The 27,849-nt window shown below is 37.6% G+C and overlaps 2 protein-coding genes across 2 annotated transcripts; one reads left to right on the top strand and one right to left on the bottom strand.

Annotated features, from left to right (window-relative positions):
* Positions 1–256: 256 nt before the first annotated feature.
* On the bottom strand, positions 257–13,705 carry LOC106080330 (dynein axonemal light chain 1-like). The gene is made up of 4 exons (XM_013241673.2): positions 13,433–13,705; positions 12,477–12,686; positions 3,680–3,766; positions 257–1,495 (listed from the first exon to the last, which is right to left on the bottom strand). The coding sequence occupies exons 1-4, from the start codon at positions 13,574–13,576 to the stop codon at positions 1,379–1,381; spliced, it is 558 nt and encodes a 185-aa protein (XP_013097127.1). The 5' UTR covers positions 13,577–13,705; the 3' UTR covers positions 257–1,378.
* Positions 13,706–19,808: 6,103 nt separating this feature from the next.
* LOC106080331 (uncharacterized) lies at positions 19,809–26,936 on the top strand. The gene is made up of 4 exons (XM_013241674.2): positions 19,809–21,148; positions 22,706–22,918; positions 24,562–24,657; positions 25,975–26,936. The coding sequence occupies exons 1-4, from the start codon at positions 20,021–20,023 to the stop codon at positions 26,350–26,352; spliced, it is 1,815 nt and encodes a 604-aa protein (XP_013097128.2). The 5' UTR covers positions 19,809–20,020; the 3' UTR covers positions 26,353–26,936.
* The last annotated feature ends 913 nt before the right edge of the window (positions 26,937–27,849 follow it).

Here is a 27,849-nt window from a genome sequence, read left to right on the forward strand (position 1 = left end):
GTTTACTAGGCCATTTCAGATGTCCGGACAAGAACAGCTGCTCAACACAGTCACACGTAAACCAACATTGCCTCATTTAGTTGAGCTTATTTCAAGATGGCGATTTGAATCTTTTTATATTATTATACTTTTTATATATTTTATATATTTTCATACTTATTTTATTATTAGAAATTACAATTGCAAGATACAACAATGAAATGATACAACAATGAAATGATACAACAATGAAATGATACAACAATGAAATACTGTCTGAATAGAAAATTTCTTTATTCAGATACAAGACATTCAAAATACAAGAGAAGTTTCTCCGAAAAGTTAATTTTCAATCTCTTGAAAAAAATGGCTAACCTATTTAACATGCTGCAACATATCCCTAGCTAAAGTTATGCAACAAAATATTCTTCTTCTTTTATTGTTAGTTAATGTTAATAACAGTATCCTATTCAATATTTAAACTAAACCACGCTAAAGAATACCAAACGTCCTTTCAAAATTACACTCTCATAGACTAACCATAGTTTTAAAAAATGCTGAACTTAATTAAATAATTCAATTAGAGTCTAAACATGTATCTCATAGCAGGGCCGGACTCACAATTGTGGAGGGCCGTGCAGCCTCATCATTAAAAGGGGGTGGGTGGAGGGACTTCACATTTCACAGAATGAGAGCTTAGAATAAAATATGCACTTAAATAAAATAAAAAGGGTAAGGTAAATACATTGACTAGTCGTGCTCTATTTCTTTTTTAACAAACATGAGATCCTTTCAGATTTAGTGATTTAGTACTAATTACATTTATACTGAAGTTTGAAGAGGCTAGGGGGGCAGAGCTTCTGTCGAGGGCCTCCACTGACACAAATCCAGCATGTTATCTTAGTATATTTGTAAGTAGCTACAGATAATTGCAGAGAATTAAGGACCCTATTATCGATATTAAAGCAATCATTTAAAAATAATAAAAAATTTCAAGAATTTTTTAAAGAAATATATACTAATGTAATATTTGTAATACATTTACAATACAAGCTCTGTTCTTTACCTAATTACTTAGTATGAACTCTTCACCTTTTGTGCAACTGGAGAGTTTGGGGTCATTAAACATTACATTTTGTGATGTCAAGTGATATTGTTCAATACATATAATTCGAATAATACTTTATATTTCTTGTAATTACGCTAGCCCCCTACATAACTGGATAAAAAATCACGTATTATTTCTCCAGAAAATGATTTGTATTCTTGTAAACATCAGTTTGTCACCTAAACTTTGTGAGTTCAGCTTTATTAGAATAAAGATGTAGCTGAGACTCTAAAAGTACTGTTAATGTTTTTAGGAGAGGTATATGGGATAGTGGTGTTGGGAGTTAGCTCTTTAGTCGTCACCACCAAATACAACGCCATCCAATTTTTTCACTTTGGGGCACTTCTTCTTAAATTCTGAGAACCATCTGCCGGCCTCTGAGAGCTCTTCTTCTATCGGGTTACCAATCTGGGAATACACGTGACATTGTATTAGCATGCTGGGTATCTTATTATAATTAGACACAGGATAATGTTTGTGATGTTTTTTTTCTTCAAATCCCAAATACCTGTGCACACAGTTAACAGTTATTGAAAGTCTTGACTACAAGTGCTTTGAATTGGTGACTACACTCTTAATGGCACTCTACACTCCCATATTTTACATTTCCCTTCGCCCTATCTGCTGGATGGTCTGATAGTGTTTAATAAACAAAAACAAAAGTGTCAATTAAAGATAAAAAAAAAACGTGGTGAGAAATGTCTTTATGCACCGCTTTTTTTTTTGTTTACAGCGTTTATGTCTACGTACATAAAGGAAGGGTCTCCTATTGCAGATGTCATACACAACAGCAGTAGAAAGAAGGGCGAAAATGCAACGGCGCCTGGTGATTACATCTGCCCAAACTGTGACCGCAGCTGTGTATCAAGGATTGGCCTCTTTATAGTCACACGAGAGGTTGCAAACGGAAGGGATAGTCTTCCGAAAAGTAAAATGCTACAGATAGATATCCACGTACACTGTTTAATCAAAATGTTGAACACCTGATTTCTCCCAGTTTTCATTCTGGGATTAAGTTGAAACTTTGCACTATAATTTACCGCCATTGTGTCTGTTTTTAGGTTAATTCATAGAACTATTAACCTACTCCAATACATTTATGACCATTGATATATGGTCATATTACTTCTTATACTATGCACAAAGATTTGTATAATAATTGTATTATTTTTTTAAAGTATATTGTAGTAAACCTGGTAGTGACACAGATGGGGGGGGGGGGGGGTAGTGGTGTGTCTAGACAGCCGACGCAAATCGTCCCAAGCCAGCGCTAGACGAGAGGTCAGCCGTGACGAGCTACGACGGTCAGCCAAGACAGTTCGGGAAGGATCTGTGTTGTGAGTAGAGCTCAGGAGCGTCACGAGGGATGTGGTCATGTGATAACTAGAATGGTCCGGTTCTAGAAGGCCAGCAGGGACCCTATATGAAGAGTGGGAGGTATCAGAGTCGAGCCAGTCATGACTTCCCGATGTACGAGTCATTTCACCACGTTACGGCAAAGTTCAACGGAAGCCAGTGGAGTTCGTCCTACAGTACAGAGTTGATACGACGGTTCAGATATCTAGAACATTGTACAGTCTGTGTTACGTGTTGCCAATTGTACAGTATTGGCTGTTATTTATTGGACATTAAACCTTTACGTTAATTTGGAGACCCGAGTTGTCAAGTTCTTTGAATTGACGGTGTCTGGTGCAGTTGCAGAAAGCCTGAATATTGAGATTCGTCACAATATTGAAATCTATTTTTTTATCTTATGTAATATTTGAAAGCAGTCTTGACAGGGAGGAATAAGCAGAATAACCTCTGGCTTAGGGCTCCCTAGAAGTATTTATCACTTTCATATAATACCTGGACTTATGAATGTCTACAAATGTGTCCCATATCTAAAATAGCTTAAAGCCTGTTAAGGTTTGTCTTGAGGCTTGTCATTGAGTCCGAATATTAACGTTATATATTGAGGAACCTACACAGACCCAGACGATACCAATAGACTGATCTTACAACATCTTATTTTACTTACTATCAATTTTAAACTTTAAAAATTTGTTATAAAAGAAGATACGTATTTTGTTCTCATCTTTTGTTCTTTTTCTTTACCACTCTTCGGCTGCCTGGTCGTGCGGTTTGCGCGCTGGACTGTCGTTCGGACTTATCGATGGTCATACCCTCTACGCTCCCCCTTCGTCCTGCGGGAGGTTTGGACTAGGAAGTAAATTATCTTCAACTCTGAAGGAACATCCGAAACATGTAATTATGTAAAAAAAAATAAAATGTAATTATTATTTGTAAATTATGACCCACGTGATCTTTGTGTAGTCTATAGTTATACCATCTAATTACTTCGCAAATGTTAACGTTTCACAAAATACTTTTTATTGCCTTATGCAAATTGATCCATGTTTTTGATATTGCTGGCCAGTGAAGGGAATTTGCTATGGACAGACAGCACAAGAAACAACAGCTGGCCAGTGGATGAATGCTAACAAGCAGGAGACTTTGTTAATAAATACCGTCTTCGAAGATAAAAAAATAACCAAGAAGTGTGCGCCCCCCCCGCTCCTCCTAATTCAATTCAGCGCCCTACACACTTACCAGCACCACATCCTCAAGTGTAGATATCCCGGACAGCTTCCCTAACTCCGCCAAGTCGGACACCTTGTTGTGAGCCATGTACAGCACCTGTGGGAATACGTCAGCCAACAAACTGATGGGGAATCTTAATTGTCTCTTGGAGCAACTCGACCAAACAGATTCAAACATAAACAAACAAAAACATTACCACGCTAATTTAAAATAGTTTGAATTTATCCTGGGCTAGTTTAGCGTAGGAAGGAAGTGCTTTTTTTTTCTAAACTAAATTCTACGGAGATCTTTTTGGTAAACACATTCTAGTACAAGTGATTTCAATAACAGTATAAAAGAATAAACCATTGACAAAAGAATATCCACAAAATAATAATAAAATATCATGGTGAAATAGGAAGAAATCATGTTTTTGTGTATGCTTAAAAAGGGGATGTTCTTGGCGACCCTTGACGTACAGAGCCGGCCATATTAATTGTTAGCCCCAATTTAATGGATGCTTGTGAGGTTCCTGTTCTATTTTTTTAAACATTCACACCTAATTGAACTATTAACTAGATGATTATATTAACGTTTATTATACAAAATGCGAAGCAACTCAAACGCAGCAGATGCCAGTAGATTATTTTAAGTTACGACCATTGTACAATACACTAAATATTCTAACTCTTTAACTCCGACATCTTTAAAAGCCTGTGACAAGAGCCATGGCACAATGATATGCTAAATGCAAACTGCGGGACCCCTGCCAGGTGCGGGGCCCAATTTGGAGCTATCGGTCAAATTGGCCTAAGGCCGGCCCTGAGTAAACACCAACGTTTGAAGTGAAGTTGGCTTTGAAGACTCCGAATAACTTTACTACTACTCTGACCCATACAGACATATGCAAATACTCTATTCACTTATGCGTCTTAAATTTATATTGATATAACCAATACAACATTCGTGCCAGCTCTAATTATAACTTGTCATGAATAGGTTCGGGATCCAACCTCATTTAAAGCGAGATTTGTTTCCATATCGCAGCATTGAGTGATTATCTTATCTCCGTGTGTCTGATGACTGGATGCAACAATACCTTACTAGAAGATACATTCAACATTAACTTCAATGTTATCAAACATTTCAAAACAATCAGTTCTCAAAAAACAAATATATACAAAATTTACATTTTTAACTGTTTCAACTGTAACAACACTCCACCCTGTTACGTTTTCATATTGGATGAGACTCTTTAGACATGTAAACGACAAATCACAGTTTATAAATACTTTAATCTTTATTAACACTGAAAACACTTTCTTGTTCATAGTCCTCCATTTCGGTTCTTCTTCCTACTTTCAACACGCATTCGCACCATTTCACATTCACACTAAGATGCGCACGTAACACCCCCCCCTGTTTAACAAGTTCGATGCACATCGAACGTCCAAAATACAAATCACTGAATATATTATCAGACTATTCCAAGTTAAAACAAATCGGTAACATATAAAACCATAATGTAATAATTACACAAAATCAAACACAATGTCATGTTAATACCAATACAATTCCAACATGGAATAACAATTATATTCATCACAATAATAACTGTTATTATGAGCAATTGAAACCACTTCTGTTAACATATATCTATAAGTAATCATATTTCTATTAATACAACTCCCCACTCAGAATTTTATGCCTGTACAAACACCATCATTCCAGTCGCAATCAAATAGTTAACAAACAAGGTCTATCTTGCTCCATGTATATTGTAGCCTCAACAACATGACCCAGTTTATAACTAACAACACTCCTCATAGGCTACCATAGCTTTAATCCAATGCTATTTACGTCTTAGTATCATCAGGCCTATATAATAATTCCAGTCTTGACGTTTCTTTTTATGTATTTCTACCACATCATTTCGATAATTTTCTTACAAATGTAATTTTAATAGAATAATTATAATCCAACCGAACCACACATAATTAAATACATTGTGCAACATCTACGTATATACTTTCCAGTATTTATACTCTTTTACATTTCCTATGTAGCCTTTACAAACTTCTATAATGTAGTATCCTTAACCTATATGTATATGTAACAACAATATTTACTTCATTACACATATATTTATTCATTGTAGAATAGAACAATAATTAGTGTCCATCAGTCCTACCTTTTCTAATCATATCTATATAATTCTAACATTATTGACATGCCATCCTTTCCGCTTCCCTCCTTTGCAATGATGTCCCATTGTGATCCTACTACCGAATGATCTAGCTGTACTGTTTTCTAGGCTGCTAATATCCCTCTCTTTTCTCGTATACGCCTCTCCACTATTGTACCTTGATTCCTTAATTCTAATTAACTGTTGACACTGTCTTCTAATATGCCCCCTTCTCCCACAATTAAAGCATAAGATGTATGGCCTTGTACGTCTATATGTGGGTTTAAATCGCTTTCCCTGTACCAATAATTAAATCTATCTCACCCTGATCTACAACACAAGCTTCCACTGTCCCCTTAAAATACGGTGTGTCTATACTAACTTTAGCAATCGGTAATTGTACAATATTCCCATTAAACATAACACACTTCCTAGATTCGCCTGTATATTCATGGTCTTCCACTAAATCCTTATTCACTCCAATAATAGTGCTTCCTGTATCCCTGATGGTCTTGGCTGCCTTGTTCCCTACGAATGTCTGAAAAATCTCCAATGTTCCAGCAGTGGCGTAACTAAGGGGGGGGGAGGGGGGGGAGAAATTTAAAATCCCCCCGGGCCCCCACCTTGGGGGGGCCCCCAAATGGGTGTCCGAAATTTATTTGTAAATACATAAATTAATATATTTGATTGACAAATAGTGTCAACGGGTGTCTTTTTTTTCAACATTTATGGATTAAAAATTTATCACAAAGACTAAACCTAGATCTAGGTCTATCAGTACGTTGACTTTGTTGACATTTTAAAAATATTTTTTCCCACAGAGATTAAAGTTTTTTTTAAAGTTAGTTTTACATTTTAAACTTTGTTGCCACGAATAAAACTGCATGATAAACAGCGAATTCCAGGTATCTTGTTACCTTTACTAATAATAGATCTAAATGGCGAGTATTTTATGGCTACACTAATTAACCTTGAAGCAAAATTTACAGAATCGAGTATAACAGATCCAAAAGTTATTCTTAATAATGCAAGAATAGTCCATTATTCGGGTTTGGCGTCTATAATTTCAGAATTAAACTTCACACTCGAGTTATTACCCCTCTATTCATCTTTCATCAATCCAATGGAAACTCTATTTTTATTTCCATCTAATCCTTTTGCTTTCGCACAAAACATAAACAACAAACAATAACGTAATATCATATAATATTAGCACATCCTTCCTTTTGAAGTTATTATCACATCCTTCCTTTTAAAGTTCTTAAGAGTGATATCTACCATTTGGGGGCCCTATGCAAAACTGATCGCGCGGGGCCTAGTCTGGGTAGGGATGAGCATAATGTCAATATTATTTTTTTTGAATTAGAAAATAGGCCTACTTTCGTCTTTGCAATAAATTTTTATCAAATGAAAGCTCGCAATGCCACTTTTTATTTATTGGCACCCCAAAATGTCAATTTCGTCTATTCTTAAGGAGATTTGAATAAATTAAAAAAAAGTTCAGGACTTTATCGTATATTTTGCCTTTTCATGAGATTTCCTGGAGGCCCTGGAAAATCAGGAGGTCACGAAAACCCTGTTATTTTATATACGTTATAATGGTGTAATTTAATAATGTACACTTAGAATTAGCGCGTGTCATATGAAAGCGCGGGGCCCACTGAGACCGCATAGGCTGCAGTGGCCTAAGGCCGGCCCTGTCTAGTAGGAACTTCAACAATTCGTCCACTTCTGGTTGTCTTGACTGGCACAACAAGTTCTCTAGACGTTGGTCTATAACTGTCTGTTTCGTTTGTTCCAACAGTTTGCAGTTCATTGTCTCCATCGGTATCATAGTACCCAGAGATGTCTTCATCGAAACTCTTATTCAAAAAGCGTTGATTTCTTCTGTATGTTTTTCCGTTTGTCTTTATGATGTAAGATCTGGGTGCTGAATGTTTTTTATGACAACTGCTTTCTGCCATGTTTGACCTAGACGAACTCTCCGACAGAATAATCTTTAGGTAGTCTTGCTTTTGGATTGTATTTCACTTTGCTTTTCATCTGTCGTTCGTTGAGTAATGTCTCTACATTTTCAACTACCGATGGTTTCAATAGTTTGTGATCAGTTGGAATGATTCCCTGAGTCTTCTACTCGTCAGCAGTTGTGATGGTGAATACGGCAGTCCACTTATCGGAGTATTTCTGTACTCGAGCATAACGAGATATGGATCTTTCCCACTTTTGTATGCTCTGAATCCTTTTGCTTGCGCACAAAACATAAACAACCAACAATGACGTAGTACCATATAATATTAGGACAGAATCTTCTTCATGCAGTGGAAAATTAAGAATTTTTTGCCTATCTTGAATTCTGGTCAAAGCTCTTGCTCCCAATTAATATAGTTCGGAAGAAACTACAAAAGTCTGGACTGCATATATGGAAAGCTGCTAAAGAAATTAGTACCCTTTCATGCTTTCTGCAAAATGATGAGAAACTGACAAAAACCCAATCCATCAAAAAAGCAAAAGAAGGTAGTGAATACTATGGATTCCCTGTAGTCCCTGTGGGAAGCGTGGTCGAGAGGCTAAGTGCGCTTGAACTTGGCTTGTCTTGGCTACCTAGAAGGGGACTCGAGGTTCGACACCCGACTCGGGCAGAGTTGCGTTTACTAAAGGCAGAACGGAAAACTCCTAGATTGGACCAAAGCGCTCTGAGCATGCTATAAGCATGAAAGTAACGCTATATAAAAGCTATAGAAGAAAGAAAAGACTTGATGGGAAGTTGAGTTCTAATGTAGGACTGTCAATAGAACTGCAATTCAAACGTGTTGCGACAGAAGTGCTGGACAGATTTCATATGGAGATGAAGGGCAGATTCCAAAGGCTGTAAAGAAAATTGATACCTTTGGGTTTCTTCTTGAACCAAGACACCTGTTAGATGAAGACCCGCTTATGACAAACTGTGCTACTTTTCCTGTTTGTATGATGTCATTGATGCACGAGCACTTTTCATCAACAAACCAGTAATACAATCACCAATAGACATATTGAGGAAACAGGCTTCATATGGTAATTACGTGTGCTCAAACTTTGCAACCTCCTCCGAATACTGCTAACTCAGGCCACTTCCATTACGTCATGTGAGAGATCATTCTCAAAGCTCAAGTTCATCAAAAGCTATCTCAGGAGCACAATGACACAAGAAAGGCTTATCATGGCTTTAATGTCAGTGAAGTCACAAATAATAGAAAGTATCGATGTAGTTGATGTTATAGATGTCTTTGCTGCACAGAATGCACGACGTGAAGCGATATCAATTGAGATTTGTCACTTGTGCATTATTTAACTAATAAACAAAGCTTTTATTCATTAAAATAGTCTTGATTACTTTTTGTTAAGTTTACTGATATACTGAACCAATTTGATTTGGGGCTTATATATTTTTGCGTACATTATTCCATGTCATATGTCGAATGTCAAAATGCAAGGGGCCCCCAAAGAGGTCAATCCCCCCGGGCCCCCAAATCCCTAGTTACGCCCCTGTGTTCCAGTATCAGATGACAATGATAAGCCTTGCTCTATTCTACCTTTCTCCCAGTCCTTTCTTTCCTGTCTGTTTCCTTGATATCTTCCGTTGCGGCTATCATTTTGTCTTTCATATGTACCACTTCTATACTGTCTAGCCTGTGTCTCCCTTGTTCTGTGAGAGTTATTCTGTGTCTCACATGTTCTGTTAAAGGCAACTATTTCTTCTATATCACTGCCTCTAGATAATTTCTTCTCGGGATGAGCTACTTTATAAGCCCTTATCAGTCTTACTATGTCTTCTATGGATTTCGGTTTCCTCTCCAACAGAAATATTTTTAATTCCTCCTGACACTCGTACATCACTTTGTCCAGCATGAGAAATGTCTTAAGACTGTCAAAGGTTTTTTCTACCTCAGCAGTTTCTATCCAGTTATCGAAATGGCTGCTCATTTGTCCAGGAAGGTCTGCGGGTCATCCTCTGGTTCTATCTCACAATTAACAAACTGTTGGCGATAGAAAGCTTCTGTTTTCCCGAAAGTTCGAAGTAGTTGTTCTTTCACAATGCTGTAGTTATCCTGGTTCATACATATTTTTGAGGGCACCTCCGCTGTAAATGATCTCGACAATAAGAATGTCCATTTGTCTTCAGGGTATTCCAATTCTCTCATTTCTATTTCGAACTTCTTAAAAAAAAATGTGTATGTCCATTTTGTCTTCGTTGAATATCAAACCTTTATATTTTGCCAGTTTATTCCCTGTAGAGTCACTCTTTCTTTTATCATTCTCTTTTCCTTGGTCTGTTTTTAACTTTTTCTCTGCTGTCTCTTTTTCAAACGCTAATCTTTCTCTTTCAATGGCGACTAATTCGTTTTTCTTCTCCCTTTCAATGGCTATCTTTTCTCTTTCTCTTTTGTCCTCCATGTCTAATCTCTCCTTTTCTTTTTCTCTTTCCATCGCTAATCTCTCCTTTTCTTTTTCTCTTTCCATCGCTAATCTCTCCTTTTCTTTTTCTCTTTCCATTGCTAATCTCTCCCTCTCCATCAACCTTTCTTGTACGTACTTTCTTAGTTCTGCCCCTTCCAGCTCCAACAACCTTCCCTCTTCTTTCAACGCTGCTACCTCAGCCTTGTCCGCCATTTTCTATTAATATTAATCAAATTGAATAGTATCCTGTCACTAGATCTAGACTATATAATATGATATCTCTACTGTCTGTTGACAGGAGATCAACTGTGTATAAAGGACTACGTAGGTTTTACCTTTGCGTTGGGCGCCACTTGTTACGTTTTCATATTGGATGAGACTCTTTAGACATGTAAACGACAAATCACAGTTTATAAATACTTTAATCTTTATTAACACTGAAAACACTTTCTTGTTCATAGTCCTCCATTTCGGTTCTTCTTCCTACTTTCAACACGCATTAGCACCATTTCACATTCACACTAAGATGCGCACGTAACACACCCACTTTATTTTTTTCTGAGAATTTTTGTTTTGTGAAAACACACACGCTCACACACTCATACACATTCTAGCACAAATATAAAAGCACAAAGTAATTAGAAGCTGTCATTGAACTTGGGCTTTGGAAAGTGTTGCAGGTAAAGTTGCAGTAGTTTTTTTGTTTTGTTTTTTTTGTTACGTCAGTGTAACAGGTGATAGATGAACGAAACAGGAAACAGTTTTTGCAACAAAATCTAATCATGCGTTACCCTGTGGGGGTGTCAGAAATAGGAAGATCTAGATCAATGACGAGAGTGGAAAGTAAAGAAATTAAAGTTCCCACTTTCAGGCCTTTCGATCTATGGGGCAGATGATGTGAAGCTCAACTGTTTCTATGGCCCTCAGTTAACGAGGGTGTCATGTGGCCAGCACAACGACCAACCGCCTTTACTTTTCCTCAACCTAATATCAGGTACCCATTAAAACTGGGTGGACTCAGAGGCGCCCTGAAGATCCCGAAAGTAAAAATACCAGGATTCAAACACAGGACCCCTGATTACGAAACCAAGTGCTTTACCAGTCAGCCACAGTGCCTATTTGAAATAGACAATATTTAATTGTTACATTATTTTCTTACAAAAAATATAACGTCAAACCAGAGTTTCCGTGGAGTGACCAATAAGATAATTTTTTTTTTCAAAAATTATACATAAACCGTCAGATTTCTAGAAAAACCGTTCGAGCTGCTTTCAAATTCTGTGTCCACCCATAAAGAGTTTGCAATCTAATAAGAGGAATTGTATTTAAAAAAAAGATAGTTACAATAGTCTTTAATAGATATTGAAATGGTCTATATTACTTTATGCTGACCAGGAGATAATTGCTATTTGTTATTGTAGGTGAAATATAAAATTTGGGGGGTCTTATAAACTCATGGCCTTGGCCCTGGCAAATTTCCATACTGCATTCTGCTGTTTAATCCTTCCCTGGACCGAAGGAAACAGTTCCAGAAGAGAATATCGTGACACGTGATGTTTCACATTCCCGCCACAGACATTTTGTTTGTAAACTTTCATTCCACCATCTTTCAAATGAAGCTATCTAAGGTTGTAATCTAAATTTGCCATTGATTTAAAATAGGCCTATTCTAAAATAGTATGCCAACGAAAAAGTCACGGGAGATAACTCAATATTTTGTTTCAGGACTTTTAAACAATTATTGCGCCCCCTTTCCTTTTCTTCTTTTTTTTTTCTTCGCATTCTCTGTCGTTAACTTTCTCAGCCTCTCTCTCTCTCTCTCTCTCACACACACACACACACTTTCGTTGTATTTCACGATCACTTTTAAGTTTTTTAATGCTAACTTTGACTACATGAATGCCCATTTAGAAAGTATATCTATGCATTTTGTATAGGCAGTAAGGTGTATTACGAAAAAAGATTTTATACGCAAAGTTTTCAATTGTCATAGCTACCTGTATGGTCACCCTAGCCTTAGAAGGGTCTAAATTTGCCTACAAAACTTCTACGATCTGATGAAGCTGCCAATTGTTGTCATTTTTGTCTAATTCAATGGGAATTATTGATTTTGTAATCAACCCGCCAGCCTCAGATACATGTGTAGTCAACAACTATATCAATAGTGACCTCAGCCCTGACCTCTATACGTATCTAATTAACCTTCACCTTGAGCTTCTTCATGCTGGTAATGCCCTTGAACCTGTCAATCTGATTGTATGAGCACCACAGCTCCTGGAGGGTGTCGTTGCAGACTTCGATACCAGCCAGCGACTTCAGGGAGTTGCGCCCAAGGGAGAGCACTCGAAGATGCTTCAGTCCGTTCAGGTTGGCGATCTTCTCAATCTTGTTGGTGGACAGTGAGAGGTGTTCGCACGCCTGGGAACGTAACAATGGAATCAGATGTAAGGGTGGACTCAGTGAAGGATTTACGTATACGGTGAAGAGACGAAAGCTGAGCTGTCTCGGTAATACTTAAGGCATGACTTCCTGTCTAAAGTCATCATCAGAGGTCCAGTGGAGGGAGCATGAAGAAAGAGTCGTCCAAAGAAAAGCTGGCTGGACAGTGCAAAGGAACAGGCCTCTCTCTTAATATTTATTTTTGGACAGCAGCTGTTCTCATAACCTAGCCATGGCCAGTCACAAACTGGAAGACAAAAGAGGGGAATTTGGCGTGGGTTTAGCAACTCCTTAATTGCTACAGGAACGCCAAACTTTAAACTTGGCGAGGGCGGCCAATTCCCGAAACATTTTAGTCAAAACGAGGAAAACGCAAACAGGTCCGCTCTAGACTAGTATAGCATTGCACCTCACTTTCATGGAACATCTCAGAGCAGTGGTCACCAGTTGGGAAGAGGCTTAAAAAATTGCTAGGGACTTATTTATATGGAGACAGTTTGCCACCTAATTCGCCGAACGGTGCAGGAGATCTCAATCTTAATAATTTTCCTTTTTATCTGTCATACTTCAAACTGGCACGTTACAAATATTGTTAGTTGTAAGGACTTGAGTAAAAAATAATTAAAGAAAGTTAATGCGTCGATGATAAAAACAAGATCTTTTAATAGTGGGATGTTACTTTAATTAATAAACAAAATATAAACACCATAAGCATTAGCCATTACCTCCAACTGAGAAAGGCTGGCGTCCATTTTTTCGATGAATGGGATCTTCCCGATAAGTTTCACTATCTTAGCATCCTTCGCTTTTTCTTTTGTCTCATCCTCGAACTGCTTCAGGGCGTCTTTAATGGACGTGCCCTTAGACATTGTTTAGAACTTTCGTTTCGGATGTTGGAATGAATGGCTTGGTAGTTACAGATATTGAAATGCTGGCTAGACAGGTTGGAGTTTTTAGATTCAAGTGTTCCTTCTGATTATAGCAAAAGAAAAGGCGCGCTAAATGTATAAGGTGCTTTTGTGTACTAAACAGGGATACTTGTAAATAGGTAGTTTCCGAAAATTGAGCTCTATTTAACAAAATGAATACATGGCGTGCAATCGTTCATAACAAATGTTGAGATGAAGAAAACATTTAGGCTGAGGGCTGACTGATGAGACAATCTTTGGTCGGCGTTCTAATAAAAATATGTCCTCCTTTCTTATTACCATCGGCATCCTAATTATTAAACTTAATACGTTTCAGGTTAGTTTTAAAAAAAAATTGCAAACCGCTTTACGACCAATGAATATGATGTCATCATTTCTTGTGTCCATATTTCAACTGAAATAAAATTCAATTTTACAAGAGCTGCCTCGCGTATTTTTAAAGGAAAATCTTGAGTCTAGGGCTTTATAAAATCTAAATCTGCTGATAGACTCTTGGGTCCTATAATAACCCTATAACCGTTGTCTCAGCAGCAAAAAGCTGGCTAGAAGAAGAAGAAGAAGAAGAAGAAGAAGAAGAACCATTGTCTAAAAAAAAAGCATACATAAAATGTAATGAAACATCACGTGGTCCTCAATGCTCGCAAAGACCTTCATGCTGGGAACAGTGTCAGGGAAAAGAAAGATAGACTGACAGAGAACTCGATGGGAAGATAACATTAAAGAATTGACGGGCCTGTCGTTGGAGGATACTTTAATGAGTGCAAAAGACCAAGAGGAATGGAGAAAGATGGTTTTGCTCCAACGGTCAAACAAAGAAACAGTTGATAGCGAAGGTGAAGGTTATCTTCAACGAGAATGCTTAATATGCGCCATTTTGATTATCAACGCCGTTAAGACAAGGGGCATTACTCACATTTAGACAAAGAAGCATTGCTCTTGTAATAAATGTATTAATAACATACAAGACAATACTTCCATTTCTTAACGGTAACAGAAATGCAATACGGTCACATCTCAACGTTTTGTTCAAAATAGACTAAAACACAACTGATGAATTTAGTCGTTGCTTAGGAGCAAGGCCCCCTTCCCCAAAGGGGGCCCAGCTTCTGGCTTCGCCTTTTACTGCATCATCTTTTCTATTGACATACCGTTATAACTGTGTCTTTTAACTTTGTTCTAAACGCGGGCATTACATAAATTGAAAAAACAAAATATTAACAACAATTCTAACACTGCATTGTTGTCAATGACTAATGCCTAGCCTTCAACCTGTCACCCTCAGCTCAGGGATGATACACCGTGGCTGTAGATAGATGGACATTAAACTCAGCCAGCACACGACACGTGCATAATCTAACACGTGCAGAGCCCGCATTAAACAGACACTGAAATAGTTGAGACTACAAAAACAAGTTTAAGTTAATGCGTGCTAAGTAAAATGGGGCGTAACTAACTAAAGTGTATACGTCTATAAATAACATTTTTTTTTTCAAATTTCTTTATCCTATAGTAAGTATGCATATCTATGCAATAGACCTTGTCTAATGAAATGAGACTTAAAGGGCTAAATAATCTTAAATATAGTAGTATACCTGCCCGACAGTGTTTGATTCAATTTGAAATGCAAGAGAGAGATATTAACATTTTTCCCTTTCACATTGGAGACTTTCCATTATTTGCATATTTAGTTTGTATAGCGCATAAATTGGAAAATATTCATGTCTTGGTTACATTTATGGAGGCACGGATGCTGAACGGTTAAGTGCTTGGCTTCCGAACCGGCTTCGAATTCCTGGTAAAGACTGTGATTTTTAATTTTGGGACTTTTAGGCGCCTCTGAGTCCACCCAGCTCTAATGGATACATGACATCAGTTAGGGAGAAGTAAAGGCTGTTGGTCGTTGTGCTGACCTTTACATCATCTGCCTTATAGAATAGATCATAAGTTCTGAAAGGGGAACATTATTGTTTTCTAGTTAGATTTCCAGACGCTTTAAGCTTTATATATTTATTTTATCATACAAAAATAAGTAAATCTATTCAAGATAGAGAAAGCCAACGACAAAAGAGCTACAGTAATTGAGTTCCTCTCAAGTTTATCGGAAATTCTTATTGTACACATAGATTGATAGATAGATAGATAGATAGATAGATAGATAGATAGATAGATTAGATAGATTAGATAGACAGACAGATAGCCAGATAGACAAACAGACAGAAAAATTGATTGATTGACTGATTGACTGATTGATTGATTGATTAATTGATTGATGAAAAACTCTAGATTCTAAAATATTGATATTTCTAAAAGCAATAATTCTTGGCGTTAGTTTCGGGCGAGTTCGCTGCACTTAATGTACACATTCTTCAATGGACAATATTTCTGAATCATATAAGGGAATGTTGGAACAATGAATCCTAGGTTGTAAACAGTGGCGTAGCTAGGGTGGGGGAGGGATGGGGTCCCAATGGGAAAATTTCCAACGGGCCCCACTTTTGAGGGTCACCGAAATGAGTGTCCGAATTTTGTTTTTACATTAAAAATTACGCCATTATCTCATGTCATGATGTCAAATGTCAAAATGCAGGGGCTCCTAAAGAGATGAAGCCCCACCCCGGGCTCCCAAATCCCTAGCTACGCCACTGGTTGTGAACAACAAATTTATAATAAACTTAAATTGAAATTAAAAGTTCGTCTAGTGAATATGCAACATATCCGACGACAACACAAGATAGAGATAAAACTCTAATGAAAGTCTCTGTATGACACACATGTACTGTACGCCCTGGTGTACACATATCTCCTGTACATAGGTCAGTATTCAAATCTATTTAAATTACGGTGTCTAGAGTACAATCATGTGTTGAAGACAAAATTATGTGAACAACTGAATACACACTTAATCAATATGATCTATATTATTCATAGAATACACACTAAATCTATTTGAAGAAGGAAGGAAAGACAAACACATGAGATAGAAATGAAGAGGCTATATGAGTTACGAATTCGGAATCTGTAAATGTTATGAATTGTTTTATTTTCTTTACTGTATGTTATGAGTACGAGTTATGAATTCGAGTGTGTATTATTTAAGAGGCTTAAGACTTATTCCATATGATAGGACAACTTTGGAGACGCAGTGACAATCATGGTGAAGACAGGCGATTTTTAGGGCACCTCGAGTCCACCCAGCTCTAATGGGTACCTGACATTTATTAGAGGAAAGTAAAGGCGGTTGGTCGTTGTGATGGCCACGTGACACTTTCGTTAACCGTGGGCCATAGAAATAGATGGCCTTTATATCATCTGCCACATAGATAGCTAGGTCTGAAAGGGAAACTTTACTAAGACAAAATTGTACAAGTGTTGCTTCTTCGGTAATGCCATTTGAACATGGATGGGGGTTGACTTAATTAGTGTTGTAACTGTATCGCAGAGTTAATTGTGTGTGTGACCAACTGGCACTCGCAATGCAAACAGTTTCACGTGCTGCATGGCCATCCACTGTGTCAGTGCACAAGAGACAGTATTAGTATGAACTTTACATGCAAAATTCCCCAATATTTGGTCAAGTGATGGAAAGCCTTCCGAAGGAATAGAAACAGATTGTTTAAGACAGCCCAGTTCAGAAAGTGAGGAGACAGGGACTGTAAGTCGGCCGTGAAGTCAGTCCGGGAGGATTGATCCTCGAATAAAGCAGTACGAGTCCAGGATGAGTGAGAGAGGGACAGTAGAGTTTTAATGGCAGTACAGTGTAACATTTGTAGTCAGTTTATTGTGTTGCCAATTGTGTCGTATTGGCTGTTATCTATTTATTTACTCATTAAAGTACCACATTATTTTGGAGTCTCGTTGTCAGGTTCCTGACTTAAATGTGTTGTGTTGAGCAGTGGCTACAGTAGGCCTGATTAGGAGAGAGAATCATAACATTACTACCAAAAAAACAACCCATTAACGTAGGTTACGTAGCAGACTTTAAGTCTTTAATTAACATGTACAAGATTATTTCAAGGAGACCTGTAATTATCTTCTCTTTCGAAGGAACCTCTATAATATGCAAGCCAAGAGTTACTTGGAGTCTTTGAAATTTAAGGGAGACAAATAAATGATCTAAGCAGTAGCAAAAGTTTGGTTAGACAGACAAGAAGATAGAGAATTATACATTTAAGCCGAACTCTATCCCTGGTCGGCATTCTCTCCCTTTCTCTCCTTCTCTCTCTCTCTCTCTCTCTTTTCTCTCTCTCTCTTACATTCTTTGTCTGTTTCATATTTTAAAAATTCTATACCTCAAAAAATACTTAATTTGTAAAGGTAAAACTTTCAGAGTTCAAACACTTTCATGTATAAACAGCGAGAATTTATACATTTTCATAAAATAAGAGTAGTTGGCAAGGTAATCTCTTCAGTACTGAATAACTATTTAAATTTCTTGGAATCTTTGGGCTTCCATAGGAAATAAGGACAGATCCTTCCGAAAAAATCCCAAAAACTTGCGCTCGTCCACAACAGATGACAATGGACAACCCAGTGATCGTCAAATTTGGACAGTTTATGAACAATTTTAACGTGAACTGTTGTGTTGAACTGTTGAACTTATGTTAGTGTCTTATGTTTTTTTGGCAATGTAATCTCTTCAGTACTGAATAAAAAAAAGTTATACAATAATTATTTTAAAAAATATTATGAGCTGCTTTTGTCAGTAAATAATACTCTTACACCCAGAGTATCCTTTTGTTTTTGATCATTTCGTCTCCTAATTTTTTCTTCTTTCTATTCACACATTATGTGTTCCATGTCCATGATTACAAAATGTGTGCAGGGCAGACAACAATTGTTTCCGCCTTTAGTTGTACACAAGGCGTTCATTACTCATTAGTCAGACCTCCAGCATATCATTACCATTTTACGGACCAGCGCCGAGGGGGAGACAAGCTGCTGCACTTAGGGAGCTTTTGTTTTCAAAGACATTGCAGGGAGAGAGAGAGAAACAGAGTTTTCATGTTTCAAGATCTTTTCTCTGTGATAGTTTTCTTGCTTTCGAAGAGAATAAAGACTTGTTGATAGCGTCATCGGAAACTTTTATTATTGTTTTCTTTTTTTAAATGTTTAAAGGTAAGTGACTTTATTGTTTGTGAATTGTTTCCCCTTGGCAATAATGTTAAATTAGATGATGTGGGGGTTTAAAGGAGGATAAACTTGACGGAGCAATATGGTTGCATTTTATTTTGATGATATTTGTTGATAGACCTGTAGGTCATAGTTTCTTTGGGTGCACAATGAAATGCTGTGAGGCGGCCTCAAGAGTACGTGAGAATCAGGAGTGTCATATGCGGTGCCTTATTTGAACCCTCTTAACCAAAATACTAAGAGCCTTCATGGTAATTGGAATTTGGAATAAATACCGGAAAGGCTTTAACACTATAAAGTATTATAGAGTAACAAGTCCTTGTTAAGGTGAATGGTCCTCTTATAAGTCCACCTAACTGTATTTCCATCTAAAGCATAAAGGTACGGTAATTAAAATGTGTGGCAGAAGTCTTGCATGTTTGTATAATAGGTTGGGGAGGGGGGGCAAAGGAATGTCTATATGTCGGCCGACCTCAGACGCGAGGCCTTAAACGGCCGCCCCTGGCTTGCAACCCTGAAGGTGGACTTTGAGAAGCTCAGTGTTAAAAATGTACCTGCTACTGTAAAGAGAAATCATTACAGACTATAAGTCTACAAAACGGGTACTCCAAAAACTGATATAATTATTTTTTTTTTTGGAGGGGGGGGGATTTTTTAAATTGCTGTATTTCTGTTATTCTACAGATGATATATAAAAATAATCTGTCTGCATCTTTATATCACTTGTGAAAATAGTTCTAATACACAATAGCCATACACAATCAAGTCAAACTAATTTTTTAAACTCACATTACCATTTACTTTGTAGTATTCCTGACCAATTTCCACGTTTAATGTTTTTTTTTTTATATGATATCATATACCACATAACTTTGCAAGTAAGAGAAAAAGCCCAACATTTTAAGTTACAGAAAGATATACAACACATAACTTTTGGAGAGAGACTCCATTCAAACGAGATTATAGAAATTCAATACTATCTAAGACGGCTGCATCAACAATACAATTATTCCCCCTCTCTCTCTCAGCAATCTCTTTAACCAAAAAAACTGACTTGGTGATAGAATGATTCACTTTCTTTGAGGATACATGTTTCTTTTATTTTAAACGTGATTAGCTAATGTCTGTGTCAAGAACCTTTTAATATTACTAATTTTTTTTTATTTTTGGAGATGTTTTATTTCAAGTTACATACAAAATGTGTATTGACTTGTTATGGTGAATTGGTAAGTGGTCGAAAGGATCAAAGTAACAATGAATGAGAAGGTCAAGAGGTTAGAGAGAAGTAGATGCGAGTCTATTGATGTTATTTGGTTCAACAAAGATGATTCTAATTACCTCCACAGTGCGTACGCCACTGACGTCCTAGAAAACGACGCCTTGCAAAAGTCGCACAGTCCACAGACTGAAACTTGCAAGGCTACTTCCACGACCCTGACAGATTTGCAAAGAGAAATCGGCTACTTTCCCGCTCGGGCTGAGAATAACCTTGATACATCTCGGTCTGACTCCTCAGATTGGGACTCAGAATCTGTGTCTGAAGTTATCAAACGTAACTCTGCGGCAACATCCGAAGACAACAGAGCTTGTAGTACTGATTGGAATAACCCCCATGTTGGATCTACACTTGGAGGCATAATTATAAAACTCGTCAAATCGGGTTCGAAGAACAACAACAAAAACTCTCAGAAGTTTGTTACTGGTTGTGATACAAACAACGGAAACAATTCCACTCTAGAAAGTGGTCTGAAAATTTTTGATGAGGTGACCACGGGAAAAGCCATCTTCATCGAGGACAACGTAGTGATTGATTCCTTTCAATCCCTCAATCACGTCCAGGACATATGCACGCTCTCGGCACGAGTTCACAATCAGATCCAGGATGGTCAGCATTTTGAGGGGTCAGTAATTGCTCCATTGTGCCATTGCGGACTTTTACTTGATTCGGAAGAACTCATTTCATCCGAATTCGAACAAATGGATCGCGGGAAAAATCAGACCAGCATCGCTTACGAAAGACGTTTAGCGGAGCGGACATCTTCGCGAATAACGAAACCGGAAGCAGTTAAGAAGCAAGTCGGATTCAAAATCGATCCTGATAAAAAATCAGGGCTCATGAAACGAGCGTCCCCGAAGCCTAACGAGGAGGAAGTCGCAAAGAAAACGATGACGGCTAAAGAGGTCCATGTACAGGAGCATGTCTTTCACACTCATAATTCCGGACTGGCCTATTCCGCCCAAACAAGTACGGTCAAGAAAAGTTCCAGCGGAACCATGGGTGAATCGAGCAGAAGGAGGTTAGACATGCGGTCGGTGAGCCTTGCAGATCACGAAACTGAGCTGAGAAAAAGTCAAACGGAAGTGGATGAGCTAAAAACAGAGGTAAGAGATGTAGGCTGCTAGATTTGTTTGTTCAGATATGAAGTCCATGCATCATATTTCTACAGCATTATAGCAGAAAATATTTTATGCAAAATAAAAGCTAATGAATTTTATAATTATTTTTTTAGCATTGGCTCTTCACCGAATTCTTTGTCTGATCCCCAATAAACTAGTTGCTAATTTAATCATATTCGCTTTATGGGGATCACAGCTCTATGGGTCATGCTCCTTCTGAGGTGAGGTAGTAATTATACATCAAGAATGTTCGAATCCTCATACCCTTATACCCTCTAATCGTTTAAAACTTTTAATTGTATGGAGATTTTAAATTAAACTTTTAGCCTCTGTTCTCATAAATCTGTAGAAAAATCTAAGAACAGATAATTATATATGACAATCAGTCTCAGGTTTCTTCAGTAGTTTAATACGTAGAAATAAAATCTCACATGAATTTGGTTGACCTAAAAATGCGAATATTAAAGTACTCTAAGATCATTGTGTTTTTCTTAATCCTCATTGAGGCCACAATTAGTTCCTCTTTTTTAACGTGGACAATTGGAATTTTCTAATTAACTAGAGACTTAGGAAGGTGAGTCTAGCACAACGACTATCTGCTATGTATAACAGCAGGTGATATCATAGACATAATTGAATAACACTTTGTACGTAACGTAGTGATAGCGGCCCCTTGCATGAAACTAGAAGAACACATCGGTATCAGAAAACATAATTTTAGTGCTGCATTAATTGATTATTATGAGGGCGCAGTGGCTGAGTGGTTAAGCGCTTGGCTTCCTAACCTGGGGTTCTGGGTTCGAATCTCGTTGAAGACTGGCATTTTGAATTTCGTGATTATAGGGCGCCTCTGATTCCACCCAACTCTAATGGGTACCTGACTTTAGTTGGGGAAAGAAAAGGCGGTTGGTCGTTGTGTTGGCCACATGGCACCCTGCAAGTTTACCGTTGGCCAAAGAAATAGATGACCCTAACTTCATCTTTACTTATGTAAACTTAAGGAATAAAAAGGACTTCTATAGCGAGGTTATAATTTAACTCCTTCTCTCCGTAATTATATGCTTAGTTCTGATAGAATTATTCATTTTTCTCATTTTGTTTCCACTATACTGATATGATTAAACTTCAATAACTTTTTTGTTTGTTATCAGAAAATGTTTTATTTGGTATCGAATTATAGGGGAATGCATGCTCTTTTTTAAAACAACACATGTTAAAGTTTATAAATCCAAAAATCAATTTAGCTTAATGGGGTCAAATCAACGTTGGCATCGTCAGTTAGGAGAGAAAGAGTTAACTGTTATCCTTCTCCAGCACGACATTAGCGCTTGTCAATTTTTAGAATACACTAACCTATTACCGGTTCATGTATATCAACCTAGCGACTTTCTTCTAGCCAGGACTCGAGACGAATATGAAGCAATTAAAAAAAACTATTTTCGTTTCCGTTTTAGTTTGAATTATTTATTATTACTTATTGCATTCTTCTGTTTATGTTATAACAATGTCACGAGGCCCATGTTTTATCTCGTGTGTGTCTAGCTGGCCAAGCTGTCGCAAGAGATCGATGCGAGGAACGAGGAGATAGCGAGCCTCAAAGCCTCGCTGCAAACAGCAGAGGAAAAGGATAGACAGATGGAAGAGCTGGATGGGAAGCTTCGAGACACGGAGCGACAGATGGAGGAAGAGAGTAACAGGAGAGCGGCCTTGCAAGATGAGCTGGCTAGGATGGACGAGAGATTCACGGCGCTCAAAGTAAGGGAAACAACCGAGTTAATATTTTGAGACATGACTGAGTTAAGGGACCTTTTTTTAAAATAAATTTTGCTCTCTCTCCGTCATTCGATTTGTTCTAATTCTATATCACTCATTAAGTATTGCATAATCCAACTTCCTATTTTTGCAAAGATGATCTCTCTCTAAATATATACATATTATTCCACCTCTCTCTTCCCTTCTATATTAATCTTTAACTTTTGCATTAAACCATTTTCTAAATCACGTTTTTATTCCCCCCCCCCCGCCCCCCCCCAAGAAACATAATGATATCGAAGTATAGATCTACCATTTACTTGACTTGTTCCCGTGCATTTCCAGGGAAGCATATGGCCGCAACAATCAAATCAAGTGCCTGCTTTGCAACATTGGTTTTCGCAGGGTGTGTCATATTGAGCTCCATTTTCGCTTTTTTTTTTTGGAATCAGCTGCATCGCAGACTTTGCCAGGATGGGCTGTAAACTGTCTAAGGGTCGCCTGCCCCGATTTATCCACATGGCTGAGTCTCGAAGCCTTTCCCATTTTAGATATAGCTGCAGGGCAGCAGAGTTTGAATTCCGAGCGTTCCTTTTCCTTCTCCTAGATGGGTAGCCAGCCAATGGTAACGAATCCCTCCTGCCGGAAACTTACTGGCTTAGGTGTCAGTTATTCACATTGGCATCTTCTCCTGATAATAAAAAACAGACCCAGACCCATATCTGAGCCACATATGAAAGCCAGGATTTGGACTGGTTATCAGAGGCTATTTGAGAGTTACGCCATTGAAAGCATTTTATAGATAGTAAAGTGCTTATTTCCATGACCACCTCCTGCAAAGACAACATTACGGAACCTCTTTTGTATTCTCTTTAAGACAGACTCTAAACATGTTCTTTATAAGACAGACTCTAAACATGTTCTCTATAAGACAGACTCTAAACATGTTCTCTATAAGACAGACTCTAAACATGTTCTCTAGTATTATTATAAGACAAAGACAAAAATCATAAATCTTTCAGTTTATAGAGCTACCTCTACATGGGACAAACAACACACATAATACATTTATGCCATTAAAACACCCTCTGTTGAAGTCTTACATCACAGGCACATACGATGTATCTATTGAATAGTTTGTTGAGTTTAATTATCTCATAAACACTACGAGATGAACCAGAGTCGTTCTACAACTGACGAAAGCAAACATAACAAAAAAACTAAAAAAACAACAACGTGCAACTAAATATTAAATGAATGGCTTTCTCAGACGATAGTAAAAAGATGCCATTTTCTATATTTTTTTAGCTGGGCAATTTATCAAACAAAAAATTGTGTATGATCGTTACCATATTTTGGTGTTACAATGTCAGTTCACATTACGTAATGTGGGAAGCGTCCTCAAGAGATTAAGTACGCTTGAGCTTAGCTTGGCTACCTATGAAGGGGGCTCGACACCCGACTTGAGCAGAGTTGTGTATACTGAGCGCCTAAAAGCAGATATCCTCTCCCCCCACTGGTCCACAAATGAAATTGGACCATAGCTCTCTGATCATGCTATAAGCAGGAAAGTGGCGCTAAATAAAAGCTTTATTTAATATTTAATTATAATTAATCCATGTCCGATTCACTTTATTCATATATAGGTTGAGTTTGCCGAGAAAGAAGAGAAATTCGAGACTTATCTGATGAACATGTACAAGAAAGGTTTGGAGGCGGCCAGGTTTGAACGTGAGGAAGAGGTCAGTCAAATCATTTTGTTCAAATAGCCATTGGTCAAGCACACTTTGGAGACTAATAATGAAAGGGTAACCAACACTTTTTGAGCAGGGCATAAGCCTCACCAGTACTTTAGGAGATCTATCCTATAGTTACCATTTGATCTGAAAGCATTACAAAAGGATCTTCACATTTGGTAGTCGGTCGTTTTTATATAAAGGTCTAGGACCAGAAGACATTACACTGAACAGTCGAAATCTTCTTCTTCGTTCTCTTTTTTTTTTTCAAAATGAGAGTAAATGTCTTATTCATTCCAGTGGTTCTCAAAGTTTTACTTGTTACGCTTCTCCAAACGATCACAAAAATGTTACGCCCAAACCCTAAGTAGCCAGCTTAAAGGACAGGTAGAGCGCGTGCAGATACCCAACGCCCCGACGTCCAGCGATCTTTTGCATTTGAAGCCTCAGGACTGATATCTACATCGAACACATCACCATTGGAAAAAGTCAGATAAAGTGAAGTCAGATCAAGTAAAGTCAGATCAAGTAAAGGTAGATAAGTGAAGGCAGATCAAATGAAGGCAGATCAAGTAAAGTCAGATGAAGTGAAGTCAGATCAAGTGAAGTCAGATCAAGTGAAGTCAGATCAAGTGAAGCCAGATCAAGTAAAGGTAGATAAGTGAAGGCAGATCAAGTGAAGTCAGATCAAGTGAAGGCAGATCAAGTGAAGTCAGATCAAGTAAAGTCAGATCAAGTGAAGTCAGATCAAGTGAAGGCAGATCAAGTGAAGTCAGATCAAGTAAAGTCAGATCAAGTGAAGTCAGATCAAGTGAAGGCAGATCAAGTGAAGTCAGATCAAGTAAAGTCAGATGAAGTGAAGGCAGATTAAGTGAAGGCAGATCAAGTGAAGTCAGATGAAGTGAAGGCAGATTGAGTGAAGGCAGATCAAGTGAAGTCAGATCAAGTGAAGGCAGATCAAGTAAAGGCAGATCAAGTGAAGTCAAGTACATTTAGAGATGACAAGTGTGAAGATGGATATTTGACATGTTTCGGATGTTCCTTCAAAGTTGAAGATAATCTTCATCCTAATCCAAACCTATCGCCGGACGACGGGAATGGCATCGGGCAGGGTTTGAACCAGAGACCATCGAGACGATAGAAAGACATACCATCAATCAAACCGCACGGCCAGACAGCCATCGAGGAAACACCGTGAATACTTTTTTTTTTCACAGTGCTAATACAATTATTTGATAGAGAAATAATATATATTTTTAAATCAATGTTGCCAAAATAAAATGAACAAAAATTTCAATTACATTCCCTGGTTTTATCTTTCAGCTTCTGATGTTGGCTAAAAACAACAAGTCGAACGTCACTGTCCGGGAGCTGACCCGGAAGCTGTCACGCACTGAGTCTGAGCTGGCCAAGTGGCAAGGCCTCAGACTTGGTGAGTCCTACTTTAACTCGGATCTACCTCGCAACGAGAGCGACGCCACGCTCAGCTTCGTCAGGGACTCTTTCCTGCACTTCATGAGCGACTCGGCTGACGTACACGAGCACCTCAAGGCGCTGCTGAAGATCTTCAAATATTCAGACGAGCAGCTCGGAAAAGTCTGGAAAGGACTCGAAGACTTCAAGAACATCGACAGAAAGAAAATTATGGACAAAATTGAAGTTGCAAATGGGACAGCTATTGGGAAAAACGGTCATAACTAGCCCCAGGGTAGATCTATTGACGTCTTGGTAACTGGTACGCGTTTATACTAGACGAGTCATCATATTCCTTTTTTATTCTCCAGTTTTACAAAATACAAGTGTTCATAACTCCTTTTTATGCGTTTTCTAAATTATAAAAACACAATCACTTCAAGAACAATTTTGTCACTAGAGAACCCAGGATATCTCTTGTTCATAATATATTCTATACAAGGTTTACCTTCGAGTATTCAGAAAAAAATATTTCTATTTTCATTATTCGACAATGATATATATATATAATGGGAATGGAAGAAAAAAGGATTAGATGATTCTATTTAGCCAGATAGACAGACTGAGTTGATAAAAAGCCTTGTAAAAAATGCAATATACTAAGATAAATGAGAAAGAGGGAGAGAGAAAAAAAGAGAGAGGGAGAGAGAATAAAAGAGATAGAAAGAGAGAAAAATAAGGAGAGAGAATGAGGCTGAGGAGTACATGGACTCAAAAAAAAAAGTAATATACATATAGGGACGCTCTAATGAAAAACACGCATATTGATCTTTAAACGTATGTTAGTGTTCTCTTTACAAGTGTTTAGCTATGTATATATATATATATATATATATATATATATATATATATATATATATATATATATATATATATGGCTCCTTTTGTCTCGAAAGGCAATGGATGCGCCCAAGTGAGTCACTGGTTTTGGCTTAATCTTGAGACGGGGCAGAATCTGGTGTGGCTAATCAAGCCAATTCTAGAACGGCAGACTTTGCCACAATTCGTACATTTGTATGCCTCTGATTTAGGGCTAGCAGACAGGGCAGCTTTCTTTTTTTCCCTCTTGATTAAAGCCGCTTCAATTCTTTTGTTCTCAGCAAGGGTTGTCCCAGCACGCAGTCTGTCTCCATGCACTCCGGTCTTTGGCTATGTTTTCCCACATACTTTCTCTTTACAAGTGTTTAGCTATGAATATGCCCATATTTGAGCAAGATTAGGTGAAACACAGGATACCTTAGAAGAGTAAATTGCATACGAGCCGTAGTTTAGTCAATTATATTCAATCTCTTAGTCAATTTAGTTTAGTAAATTATAATCAATCTCTTATATTAAGTGTCATGAAAGGATTGGCCTTAATAGGTTTAAAGGACTACGTGACACACACACACACACACACATATATATATATATTTACCTTTTTATTGTTATTAATCAGCACTTAATAATGAAGTGCACAAGTTGGAGGTGGGGGGGGGGGAAGTTATCTCATCAGTTCTCCCCTTTTGATTCAAAATAGTCATGGTTCAATGAACTATAGTATGCATGAATGCATGACGCGTAGGACGTAATCATCTTCTTTTTTGAAGTAACGTCTGTATTACATAAGAAGAAGAAGAACCCATTCTGTTACCTTATTTAGAAATCTAAAGATTCCTGAAACTATTGATACTTACGAAACTAATTCTAAAAAGCAACTTTTGGTTATATGAACTAATATACACA

Source organism: Biomphalaria glabrata, chromosome 17 (genome assembly GCF_947242115.1).
Source record: "Biomphalaria glabrata chromosome 17, xgBioGlab47.1, whole genome shotgun sequence".
In the NCBI taxonomy this organism is placed as follows: domain Eukaryota; kingdom Metazoa; phylum Mollusca; class Gastropoda; family Planorbidae; genus Biomphalaria; species Biomphalaria glabrata.